General features: G+C 52.1%; 1 protein-coding gene across 2 annotated transcripts in view; it reads left to right on the top strand.

Annotated features, from left to right (window-relative positions):
* Positions 1 to 1,540: 1,540 nt before the first annotated feature.
* Positions 1,541 to 12,040, top strand: part of NMRAL1 (NmrA like redox sensor 1) — a 28,862-nt gene continuing 18,362 nt past the window's right edge. Inside the window, exons 1-4 of one of the 2 annotated variants that reach the window (XM_090023944.1) lie at positions 1,541 to 1,683; positions 4,098 to 4,168; positions 10,211 to 10,449; positions 11,250 to 11,499. In XM_090023944.1, the coding sequence (XP_089880070.1) occupies positions 4,129 to 4,168; positions 10,211 to 10,449; positions 11,250 to 11,499 (529 nt within the window). In that variant the 5' untranslated portion in view covers positions 1,541 to 1,683; positions 4,098 to 4,128. Of the gene's footprint in view, positions 1,684 to 4,097; positions 4,169 to 4,264; positions 4,389 to 10,210; positions 10,450 to 11,249; positions 11,500 to 12,040 lie in introns of those variants that run through there. The other variant, XM_090023943.1, reaches the window with a different exon arrangement.

Below are 12,040 nucleotides of genomic sequence, written 5' to 3'. Positions count from 1 at the left end.
GGAGAAGAAGGATCTGAAGAACTGCAGATTGGTCAACCTTGATTCTGTCCCTGGGAAAATCATGGAGCAGGTCCTCAAGGAATCCATTTCTAAGCACTTGGAGGAGAAGCTTATTACTACAGTTGACATGGATTCACCCCAGGCAAGTCATGCCTGACCAACTTGATTGCCTTCTATGATGAGATGACTGCCTCTGTGGATGAGCAGTGGCAGAACAATGGATTGATATATCTTGACCTTATCAAAAACCTTGCTACAGTCTCCCATGGCATTCTCTCAAGCAAGCTAATGAAGCACGGGTTAGATGAATGGACTGTGAGGTGGATAGAAAACTGATTGGCTCACTAGACTCAGAGGGAGCGTCTACATGTGCAGTTAGTGTGCCGGAATAAACTCTGCTGCAGTTTATGCCAGAGTTTATTGCTCTGACGCCCTTTGCATGTGCACCAAGGACTGCTGCATGTTGAGCCAGGGTGGAGCAGCCCCGGCTCGCAGGGGGTTCTGGGGATGGAAGGGACCTCAGGCCAGGGCTGGGAGAGATGAAGTGAGTCCTGCTGTGAGGAGGTGAAAGAGGAATCTCTCCCTGATGCCAAACCCATCTGCACCTTGAGCAACACCAAGCCTTTTTTACAAAGCAGGGTCCAAAGTATCTTCCTCATCTGGGAGCAAAGGAAGAGCTAGGCCCCAGGCCAAGAGCAAGTCCAGAAACTTCATCAGGAGAAACTTAATCTGACAAAGCCTGAGCACCAAAACTCTGGTTCTGAGGAGGGACTGCCCTAGGCCCAAGGCAGGGCTGGGAGGGACTGCCAGAAACCTCATGCCCCAATGAATTTTCATGCTTGGAAAAGGCTGGGGTGGGATGCATGCCTTCCCCTCCACTATATGCCCTTGAATAACCTGGTCAGGACTCTGAGGAGTATTTTGCCATGGCAATGGCCCAGGCAGAATTTTTAAATACTTTCCAGAAAGTATCATCATTCAAACAGGAAAATGAAGTGAAGCACCGCCCCCCACCCCCATGGCTGCAGACCAGACAATCATGCTGCACTAGGGCTTGCCCTGGGACAGTATTTGGGGGTGTCTGTGTGTGTACTCCATAGTAAGGGGCAGAGTAAGCAGCTGTGTCTTGCTACTAGCAGCACAGCTCTCCTCAGGCCTTGCACCCGAGCTAACAGCCCTCCATGTGGGGCCCTATCCCTCTCTCAGGCAAAACATGCCAGTCATTTCCTCCCCTGTGCTTGTTGCCCTCAGACCTCACAGCACTGAACAAGAGGCAAGAAGCAAACCAGCAGCACAGGGCAGGCCTCTGCAGCTGCTAAGAGGCGGTCCAGAAGATTGTAGTCCTCTACCATTCTGCACGGGAAACGGGGGAGGAGAGCTAGCATGCGTCTGTGACTGCATTTTAAATATGCTGCCAGTTAACATCTGACCTGCATTGGTCTGCAGACAGGGGTCAGACGCTGCCTGTGGTAAACCTGGGGGAAGAGAAAGGAATCAGGCCCATGCACAGGATCCCGGTGGGGCAGGCTCCCCCGTCTCAAATGCACCAGCTCTTGCTTTCTGCCAATCATTCAGAGCCAGGGGTTTGAAAGGAAGAAGGAAAGAGCAAGTTGTGTGCCTGGGGACAGGGCCTCGGGAAGGCAGCTCTGCTGGGAGCTGGGGCAGCCCAGTGCCAAGGCAGAGGTAGGTGGCTAGTGGGCTGCTCGTGGAGGCCTGTGTGCCTGGAGGTGGGAGTGGACGGCCGTGGCAGAGGCAGAGGCTGGCCGGTTGGTTCCTGGCTCCCAGTTCCTTATCTGCATTTCCTGGTTCCTTATTTGCTGTTTCATTGTCAACAGTTTGTTAACCAGAGCTGAGGGAAGGACAGTGTTCCATGTGTCTCTGCATCTGTGTGTTTGCTGGTAAAAAAATAATATCACACAGCAAGTACATTGTGCTGAGGAAGGGGCTGAAGTGCATGAAATACAGGAGTCTTTCTCTTACCTCACTCATTGCTAACACATTTATAACTGTTGAGAATGAAACTGGGAAGAAGGGACCAGGACCTGGGAACTACCGAGTGCAGGGAAGAGGGAGAGCCCCCTGACAGCCTGCTAAGAACAGCAGCAACCTCCTGCCACGTCACTTATGGAAAGTCCTTTGGCAGTGGGGAGAACAGCTCTGCCCTTATCCACATCCTGCTTTAATTTTTGAGCTCTAATGTTGGGGGCCCCCAGAAAGGACTGTCTGAGACCCTCATTGACACCCAGCCAGCACTGCTTTTATGGACCTGGAGAGGGGGTTTGCTGCTGACCTACTGCTGTACTGCCCACTCTGCAAGTCTTTTCTGTGAAGCTTTGGGACACATCAGAGGGGTTAGACACTCTTGACCTTTTTCAGACCATGTAAACCAGGCTGGGGTGCTGGATCAGAGACATTTGGACACCAGGCTGGGGTGCTGGATCAGAGACAGGTTGTGGCCTGGATCAGAGACATTTGGAAAAAACCCCACTTGCCAGACAAGAAGACCTGGTAATTCCACGGGCCCCCCACAGGGCAGCACTGGGCAGTCTGAGAACTGGTATAGCAGGTTGTTAAACCTGCTGGTATTTTCTACAAGAGCTGAAAGCCAGCCCAAGTGTCCTAGCTGAGTTCCAGAGCAGGTAAATGCAGTGGGAATGCTAAATGCCCCATAACAGAGCACTATATGGATGTTAGAGTTTGTACACTTTAAATGGGAAATTACATTTTGCTTCCACTGTCTGTCCTCTGAAGTCATTGCAGAGTGCTGTGCAGCCATGGTGTGCCACCCCAGAGCTGGCTGAATTTGGACAAGGCTGGGACAAGGTGGCTTGTGCATATGAGATGAGTTTGGCTCCTCTGGGGAAATGGTGTAAACTCAGTCAGACTGATGCAGGGTGCTGGTCTGCTTCTTTGCAGCTTCCCCAGTGCACCTTACCCATTCCATCCCCAGATCTCCTAGCTGTGTGGGATCCACAGGGGCCAGGAGGAAGGCAGCTGGGGCAAAAGGCAGAAAAGCAGCAAAGGAGGCCAGGGAAATATGGTATGATAGTAAAGCAGGGACAGAAGCAGCTAGGGAAGAAAGGGGAGCAGGAAAAACTAGACTAGGTGTACAAGACAAGAGCGGTGAGAATCTAAAGCAATTTCCCAGCAACTGGGGAAGAGGAAAGCTATGCTTTCTCCGGGCACCACTGATATGAATGTCTACAGAGGTGCTGCCCTTCTGCGGGGCTTGAGGGGTCAGGAGAGGACATTCCCACAGCTGTGAGCCATCAGCTCCAGGCGCTGAGCATAATGTTCTGGGAAAGGTGAGAGCGGCCAGCCCCACTCATTAACCCACTCCAGCTCTTGCTGCTTCACTGTTCTTTCTCCCTTTTCCTAGGGGTTTGGGATCATGATGAAACTGCCGGCCCAGAGCCACCCACCCTCTAAGGAAGGGGAGGGAAGCAACTGTTCCACCCCACTTAGCCATCTGCCCCTTCCAGATGCATGCTGCCATGGCTCAGTGTCTGAACCACACTGCTGGTAGGGAATCCAGGAATGCAAATGACTGATTTGAATATGGCAGCATACTGTATTTCCATCTCTGGAGCCCTAGTTGTCCTCTAAAGCAGTGGTCTCCAACCTTTGTATGGCAAAGATCACTTTTTGTAAGTAAAGGGCACCGCAGGATCTACTGCTCCCCCAGCCCCTGCCCTGCCCACCTCCCGGAAAAGCTGCCCAGGGTCTGACCCCACTCACCCAGCCCAGCCGAGGCAACAGGGCATGTGTCTCAGCCCAGCCATGTGCATCCTGCTGCTCCCGATTGTGGAGCTTCTGACAGACTGAGATCAACTGTCATGATCGACCAGTTGACTGAGATCAACTGGTTGGTGACCACTGCTCTAAAGAGACCCTGCTGCAATGGGATTTGTGTAGGAATTGGGCCTCAGCCCTCTCTCTGCAGAGTCCCTGCCCTGCACTATGTATGGGAGCCTGTGCAGTGCTGTGGGCTTGGCAGAGAAGATGATGGAAGACAGTACCTGAGCACCACCGGGAGTCATGGAGGTCCCTCTTAAAGAGCTTATAAGCTGACTCCTGCCTGGTCTGTTTCCTCACAGAGCTTCTAGTGCCCAGGACTTCTTACCCCAGATGGCTGACAAGAAACTGATAGTTGTCTTTGGAGCAACAGGCAAGTAAATCTGGAAAGCTGAGCACAGAAAAAGAATGTCCACTGCAGCTGGAGGCCCCAGCAGTGTCTGCAGTAGCAACAACCTAGTTGTGTTTCCAGCTCTGGGTCATGTGCTGCAGGGGCGGGTGGCAGCATGTCAGTCACTGTGCCAAAGGCCTGGCTGGGATGGGGTGTCAGAAGGAACTACAGGAGTGTGCAACCCACTTGTGCCCTGACAGAGGTAAGTTGTTGCTGATGGGGAAACTGGTAGGAAATTATGGAAATTCCCCTTCAGAGAGGGAGCCAGTACAGCCCAGTGGGAAAAGTCACATAGGTCAGCCCATTAAAACACAGCCAGGCTCAAGGTCGCTAACACCTAGGAGATACTAGTCCTTGAGTGCTGGGAGGTAGGGTGGGTAGAAGGTAGTGCTCTTCCAGTGGGGGAGGGATACATGTTTCCAAAGTGGAGGCAGGACACTACCTGCCCAGTAGTCAATGACTGGAGGACAGTCGGTTGCGAGTCCATGGGATACAAATTATACAGGAATGATACAACAGGTTGTACTAGTGGGGACTGGGACGCTACACAGATTTCTTAACTTGGGGCAATTGGAGGCAGGGGGTGCCACGTGTGTCTCTGTAGGCACATGCATGGGGCTTACATACAGCCAGGCAGGGTGTTGGGAGCAGCCCCTCCAGCTGGACGCAGGTAAATCTACAGGGAGTGGGGGTTGGAAGGCCACGGCTTGGGGACTGTGCAGGGGTCTATGTGTTTGTATGTGTGTATGTAGCAGAGGTGTGTGGAGGGGGTGGGTGTGTGAGGGGGGACAGGTGCCTGCTGGCGCTGGGAGAAGGTGTCTGGGACCTGGGGCTATGGCAGAGCAGGGGGGCGGGAAGGAGGCACCTGCCCCTCCAGCAGGAGAAGGGAGTAGTGGGGGCCTTCTGGGGGCAGCGGGGAGCAGGCTGGCAACACCTAGGCCAGTGTCCTTGCTCACAGGGGCAGGGCAGCCAGGAGACATTGCCTGGAGGTGCAGGAGCCGCAGCCCAGGGCAGGAGGTACCAAAGGCCTCCCTTCCTCTTCCCTCCAGCCCACACACTCTGCCACTGCCCACATGAGCCACAGCTGCTGCAGCAACTGTGCAGTTGGGATGGGGGCAGCTTGGGGGCATCCACCAGCAGGTCACTGGGGGGGGTGGGGACAGGACACTGTAGGTCGGGAGTGTGGGGCACTAGCAGCACCATGGGGCTGCAGGTCAGGAGGAGTGGGGGGCACCAGCAGGGATGGGGGCTGTGGGTTGGGAGTAAGGGGCACTGGCAGGGCTGGGGGGTGCGGGTTGTGGCTTTATTTTTGTTTTCCATTTATTTTTTGAGGCAATAATACTTGTTATTTACTGTAACAGTTAGAAACTGCCCCCCCCCCACACACACATGCATGTACAAAATCATATACCACCCTCCCCCCACCCCTGCTGGCAGGTGTTCTCTTTTTTTTGAAACTGGAAATATGGTAACCCTATCCAGGAAGGGAGCCTGGGGAGAGAGGAGGCAGTATAAGCACCAAAGTTGCCTCTCGCAAGGTCCATAGAGAAAGGACCAGACATTTGGTCTTTGGATTTAAAGGGCCAGAAAAAAACAGAGAAAACCCACAAATTTTCCATTAAGAAATGTGTCAAAAAACAACCAAAAAATCATATTTCTCTCACAAAAACTACAAAAATATTTAGTTTTCTTGTAAAATTTCTACAATCTTCAACCAGTCAAGAAATATGCAGTCAATTGACAATATCTGACTGGCTTGCCAACCCTAATGCCATAAATCAGAAAAATGGAAAGTGGACCAAAAGAAAGCCAGCATGCTTTAATGCAGGGGTGGACAAAATACGGCCTGCGGCCAGCCCATGAGGCCATTCTATCCAGCCTGTGGGGCCCCTAAAAAAATTTAGAAAATTAAAATTGATCTGTCCTTGGTTCCTGTCAAAGTTGACAGGAACCAAGGGCAGTAGGACCCAGAGGAAGCCCTGGAGAGCTCCTGCAACAGCACAGCCTGCCCGGCCCCCCCCCCCCCCCCCCCAGCAGGGGCTTCTGGCCTGGGACCCTGTGGCTGGGAACCTCAGGTAAGGGAGGGGAAGGGGGGAGAACTAGCTGGTGCTGAGAGGTGGTTGGAAGAAGCAGCCCCTTCCCTGCCCTGTGTCCGGCGCTCCCTGCTGCAGCTGCTTGCAGCCCATGCGGAGCTATCCTGAGCAGGCACAGGTAGCCCCACACAGACTGTGAGCAGCAGCACTGCGGGGCGCTGGCCACGGGGCAGGCGAGGGGCCACTTTTCCCCCCCGTGCTCAGCACCAGCTTGTAACCTGGCCCTGCACCGGCTCTGGGCTTGCCCACTGGGTCTGCATGTGGCAGCAGCAGCTGTGGCCCCACAACTTGCCGTGCCAGGCAGTGTTTGTTGCTGCTGCCCAGCGCGCAGCTCCAGGCGGGCAGCAGCAGCAAACAGTTCCTGGCACAGAAAGTGGGGGGGCCGCAACTGCTGCTGCCACGGTGCAGCCCTGACGGGCAAGGCCAGAGCTGCGTGGGACCCAGGCTGGCAGCGGTCGTGGGTTACAAGTTGGTGTTGAATGCAGGGGAAAAGTGGCCCGCCCTCACCCTCTGGCCGATGCCCTGTGCTGCAGCTGCTCACAGCCTGCCTGGGGCTGGCTGTGCCTGCTCAGGACAGCCCTGCGTGGGCTACAAGCAGCTGCAGCAGGGAGTGCTGGCCATGGGGTGGGCAAGGGGTCACTTTTCCCTGTGCTCAGCACCAGCTCCTTCCCTGTTGATGAGCTGGGGGTCGGGGCTGCGCACTGCCCGCCACCTGTACCGCAGGGCTGGGGGAGCACTGGGAGTGATCAGGTGCAGGAGCAGGGCCTGCACCTGTGTCCTAGGGCCAGCACCAGCAGGGCCCAGAGCAGGGTGGCAGGAGTACAGGGTCCCAGGCGGCAGGGGCTCTGTGGAGACAGGCCACCTCCCCGCTATCCCTGCTGGTGCAGCTCAGCCCAGCTCCACAGACCCCTGCCAGCCTGTGCCCTGCTCTGGGCCCCACCAGCACTGGCCCTGTGACACTGGTCCCAAGATGCTGACCAGGGGGCAGGGCACCTGTCAAAGAGCAGGGCTACCCATGTGGCCCTCGTCAGCTTGTCACAACTTGGTAAGCAGCCCTCCGCCTGAAATAATCACCCGCCCCTGCTTTAATGGTAGCTTTGAAGAGGCAGTACCATACATATACTTGATTCCAAAACAAGGTTTTTTCCCCCTTTCAGCACTGGGGGAGAAAGCCCCTCATCTTGGATTTGGATACAAGGTGGGCAGGGATAGGCAGCTGCTGTGACTCTGACTCCAGCCCCTGTCCAGCCAGTCGGCAGCAGCGGTAGCTCCAGGCCCTTGGACATTGCTGCATGGCCAGGCAGGAGCTACACTTCCACATGCTCTGTGCCCTGGGCAGGGAATGGAACTGGAGCCTCATCTGATAGTAAGGAGAGGGGGAAGGGGGCAGAGGCTGTGGGGAGTGTGGATGCAGAGGCTGCAGGGCAGGCAGGGGCTTGGGGGAACAGGTGGGAGGTAGAGACTGTGGGGGTAGGCACTCAGTCTATACCCTGTGAGTTCTTAGAGCCCTTTTGGGTCCCACTCTAGGTACCTTGCGAGACACCCCAAGCCTTATGGCTAAATGCATGGTTCCAAAGCCACCCTTTTACCACACCCCATGCCTTGCAGATGGTATATCAATGTTCTCCCTGTGACGAGGGCTTGGTCTAATTCAGCCTTCTGTTATCACTGGGATCTCCACAGCCCTACTGCTGCACTCCACTGGCACTGGGCGCTTCGCAGCCTTGCCATCATGCCCCCTTTGGCGCTGGGGCTCCACATGGTAGTTTGGCCCCTATGAGGCCTCCTCTCCGGTAGCCTTAGGCCAATCCACCGGAGTACAAACAACAACAAAAATATGAGCCCCTGGGCTATAACATAATACAAACAGTGCAGGGTGCACTCTGACTCTTTAAAAGAGACAAACTTCTCCCTGAGCACTGAGTGCCTTGCAGCCCAGGGTATCTGATAAGTTCCTGGAGCTCCATTAGTCCTGTAAGCAGCATATCAGGCAGCCACAGTGTTTCTGAGCAGCTCTTCACTGCAGGAGCTCCCTCCCCTGGCACCTGCTGCGGAACTAACCCCTGCTAGTCCCAGCCCTGGGGCTTATATGTGCTCAGGGCCCTGTCTCCTTCCAGTTAGTTGACCACATGCAGGTGCCGGCTGATTCCTTCATTAGCCTCCTGGCACAGTAACCTGCAGCTGTGGAGTGCTCTAGCTAAGCTGCCACTGCCCTTAACGGAGCAGGCACACCTCAGTGCCCTGTGACACAATAAATGTTTCTTTAAGGACATCAAAGAAGATGCCAAAGACAGCTAGAGACCTTTCAGGGAGTCGGTTGAGCCTTTAGATGATTCAGGGGTAAAAGGGTTACTAAAGGATTATCAAGAAACTTAGGGCTAGGGACAGAAATTACACATAAACCAGTATAAGTGATTGGTAAACCAATTCAAATCTGTAATACAACAGAAGTTCAAAACACATAAACCACTTTCAAAATGGCTGAAACCGGTTTAAGATAAACCTGGATGGATGTGGTATCAGACTTACCTGATTTAGATTAAATCAGTTTACTGAACATCTGTCCTACATCCCCTTCAGATCCAAATTAACTCACAGACCCTGGCATCCCAGGATGCTTTGTGCCTCCCCTGCAAACCCCCCTCATGGGGTGGGCAGGCTAATCTTGGCCCAAGCTATCTGCTCCAACTGGGCAGGGAGGCATTTTGTAGCACCCCCTGACTTTCAGCCTGAGCCATTGCAGGCACTTGGCTGTATTTCTAGAATCAAAGGTGAAGTCACTTGCTTATCAGTTCAATCTACGCAGTTTAGACTAACCTGCAGAAATTGAATTGATTCAGCATCAGGCTTTTTGAATGTCAGTTCTTAGCCTATATATATGCTTTATATCTGTCTTTGCTGTAGAAGATGTTAAGGAGATTCCCTCACCCCATCCACTCCACTCTAGGGACAAGTCTGTGGAGCTGACCCAAACTGAGGTTTCAGTAGATGAGGTCATAAAGGAAAGTGATAAACTAAGCAGTAGCAAATCACTAGGACCTGATGACTTTCACCCTAAGGTCCTGAAGGAATTCAGGCTGGAAATTGCCAAACACCTAACCATAGTATAGAACCTATCACTATAAAACACCTTGGTACTAGAGGACTGGAAAGTTGCTAATGTGACCCCAATATTTAAAAGGCTCTAGGGGGGATGCAGGGAACTAAAGGCCAGTGAATCTAATTTATGTTCCTTGAAAACTGGTAGAAACAATAATAATCAAAAAAAGATTGTTTGCACATGGATGAACATGACTTGCTTTGAGGGTGTCAATAAGCAGATGGATCAGGATGAACCAGTTGCCATTAGTGTATTTGGATTTCCAAAAAGCCTGTTCCAAGGTCTCTCATCAAAGGCTCTTAACAAAGTTAGGTAGTCATGGGATTACAAGGGACATCCATTCATGGATTAGAAATTGGTTAAAGTATATTAATGGTCAGTTTTGGGGGTGTAAAGTAAACAGCAGTGTTCCCCAAGAAGCGAAAGGGAACTGAAAACAAAATGTTATCATATCCTTTTATAAATCCATGTTGCATCCACATTTTGAATATTGTGCCCAGTTTTGGTTCCCACATCTCAAAAAAGGACATGGAAGAACTGGAGAAGGTACAGAGAAGGGCAAGGAGTGGCTTCCATATGAGAAGACTAAAGAGGCTAGGGCTATTCAGTTTAGAAAACAAATACTTGAGGGGGAACATGACAAGGGTTTACAAAATATTATATGGTAAAGAAAAAGTAAATAGGGATTTATTATTTACTCTCAATACAAGAACTAGAGATCATAAAATGAAACAAACAAATAGGTAGTAAGTTTAAAACTAATAAAAGAAAGACAAAGGGCTGGGAGAAATGCTTTTGAGCTGTGAAGATGTGACATCTAGCCTCCTACAGGTGCTCAGGGGGGCTCTGTGGCCAGGGCTTTGCTTGAAGATGGGACCTTTCAGGTCCGAGTGGTCACACGAAACCCCAGGAAGAAGGCTGCAGTGGAGCTGAAGCAGAAGGGAGCTGAGGTGGTCAAGGGTGACCAAGATGATGAGCAGATGCTGGAGCCAGCTCTGAAAGGAGCATATGGAGCCTTTGTTGTGACAAACTACTGGGAGCACTGTAGCAAGGAGAAGGAGGTTGCACAGGTGCAAAACTCAGTTTATCTGAATGCTGTATAACACAATTGTGGAACAGAGAAGGATCTAATAGCTGCAGTGAGAGAGACATATGACAGTCATTCCACAGCTATGGCTTAGCGCAGTATGGCCAGCACCAAGTAATCAGAAATCCTGAAGCAAGCCCTGGTTTTGCAATACTGACATTGCTGGGTTTGCTGGGATTGCCCTCTGGCCCTTAGGGATCCTCTTTTCAAGCTTTTCTCCATAACCAGGAGAGGTAGAACCAGAGCTTGCTACATAGTGACTCGAGGTGCTGATGCACACTCTGAGTTCTGATCTGCACTAGCAAAGCCCTGCTCATTCTTGCCATTGCCATTGCCCTGCTCCCTGGCGAAGTAGGCTCAGAAGTTGGACTGCATGCAGGACAGAAGTGGTAGACATCTCACTGTCACACACTCTAGGAAGATACTGGTTCTTGCCCTGTTACTGTGGCCTTCACTGTACCTGTTATTCTTTCAGATGTGCTGCTGACCTGTTTTTGCAGGAAAAAAATTCCCTTTATAAAACAGTAGTCACTATGTCCCCCTCAGCAAGGTGTGCACATCAGAACAGGGAAAGGACAGCCCTGAGCTGCCTTTAGCAAGCATTGGTTTATCCATTTTTGGTAAGGGACCAGCCTGTCCCGGTACCCAAGAACTGTGCACTGAGGAACAGTATTTCCTAGTCCTAGGGAGGTTCTTGGAGCATAGGTGCATCCCGGGTAGAGGGTTTGACTCACAAGAATCACCTAAATTCAGTTTCCCTTCCCATACTTGATCCATGCATAGGGCAAGCTGTTGGCTGATATGATGAAGAGGCTGGCCCTGTGCTACGTGGTGTACAGTGGCTTGGAGAATGTGAACAAGCTGATGGAGGGCCGGCTGGAGGTACTTCACTTTGATGGCAAAGGCGAGGTTGAGGAGTACTTCCGGATGATTGGTGTCCCCATGACGAGCGTCCGGCTGCCCTTCTACTTTGAGAACTTCCTCACGGTCTTCCGACCCCAAAAGGCCCATGATGGGGAAGACTATGAGCTGGGTAAGGGGCTCCAGGGAGCCATGGGAGCGTGTAGAATGTAGTTCTTATTTTCTTTCTAATAAAATTTTCTATGAGTCTATGATATCAGAAGCACTGGGATGGACCAAAGAGCCTTTTTGCTCCAGGGGTCTCCCCACACTGCAGTCAGAGGTGTGAGTGCAATGTGGGGAATGTACCTGAGGTAGCTGTAGTTTAGTCAGCTTAGGTAACAACAGTGGTGGAGAGGCAGCAGTCCAGGCTTTAGTGTAGGGTATATAGGCCCACTGGAGCCTCAGAGTATTCCTGAAACCATGCTAACACCTGCTCTTGACACAAACCCTCTGCTCCACTGCTCCAGTTAAGATGTGGCTCTAATCTAGAGCTGCTTTCTAGGTTCCAGACTGTGCAGATTAACAGCAACTGGGGAGGGAGCCAATAAGGGCAGTAAAGGGAGATACTGGCTTGGGCAACCCTTTCAAATAAGTGCTGAAGCAAAGGGGCATGTTGTGCTCCATGATCTGAGCATGTGGCATGTCTCAGGGGGATAGCAGGGATGAACAAA

This window comes from Crocodylus siamensis, chromosome 12 (genome assembly GCF_052110815.1).
Source record: "Crocodylus siamensis isolate JL-2025a chromosome 12, ASM5211081v1, whole genome shotgun sequence".
Classification (NCBI taxonomy): domain Eukaryota; kingdom Metazoa; phylum Chordata; order Crocodylia; family Crocodylidae; genus Crocodylus; species Crocodylus siamensis.
This window is presented reverse-complemented; position numbering and strand designations above follow the sequence as displayed.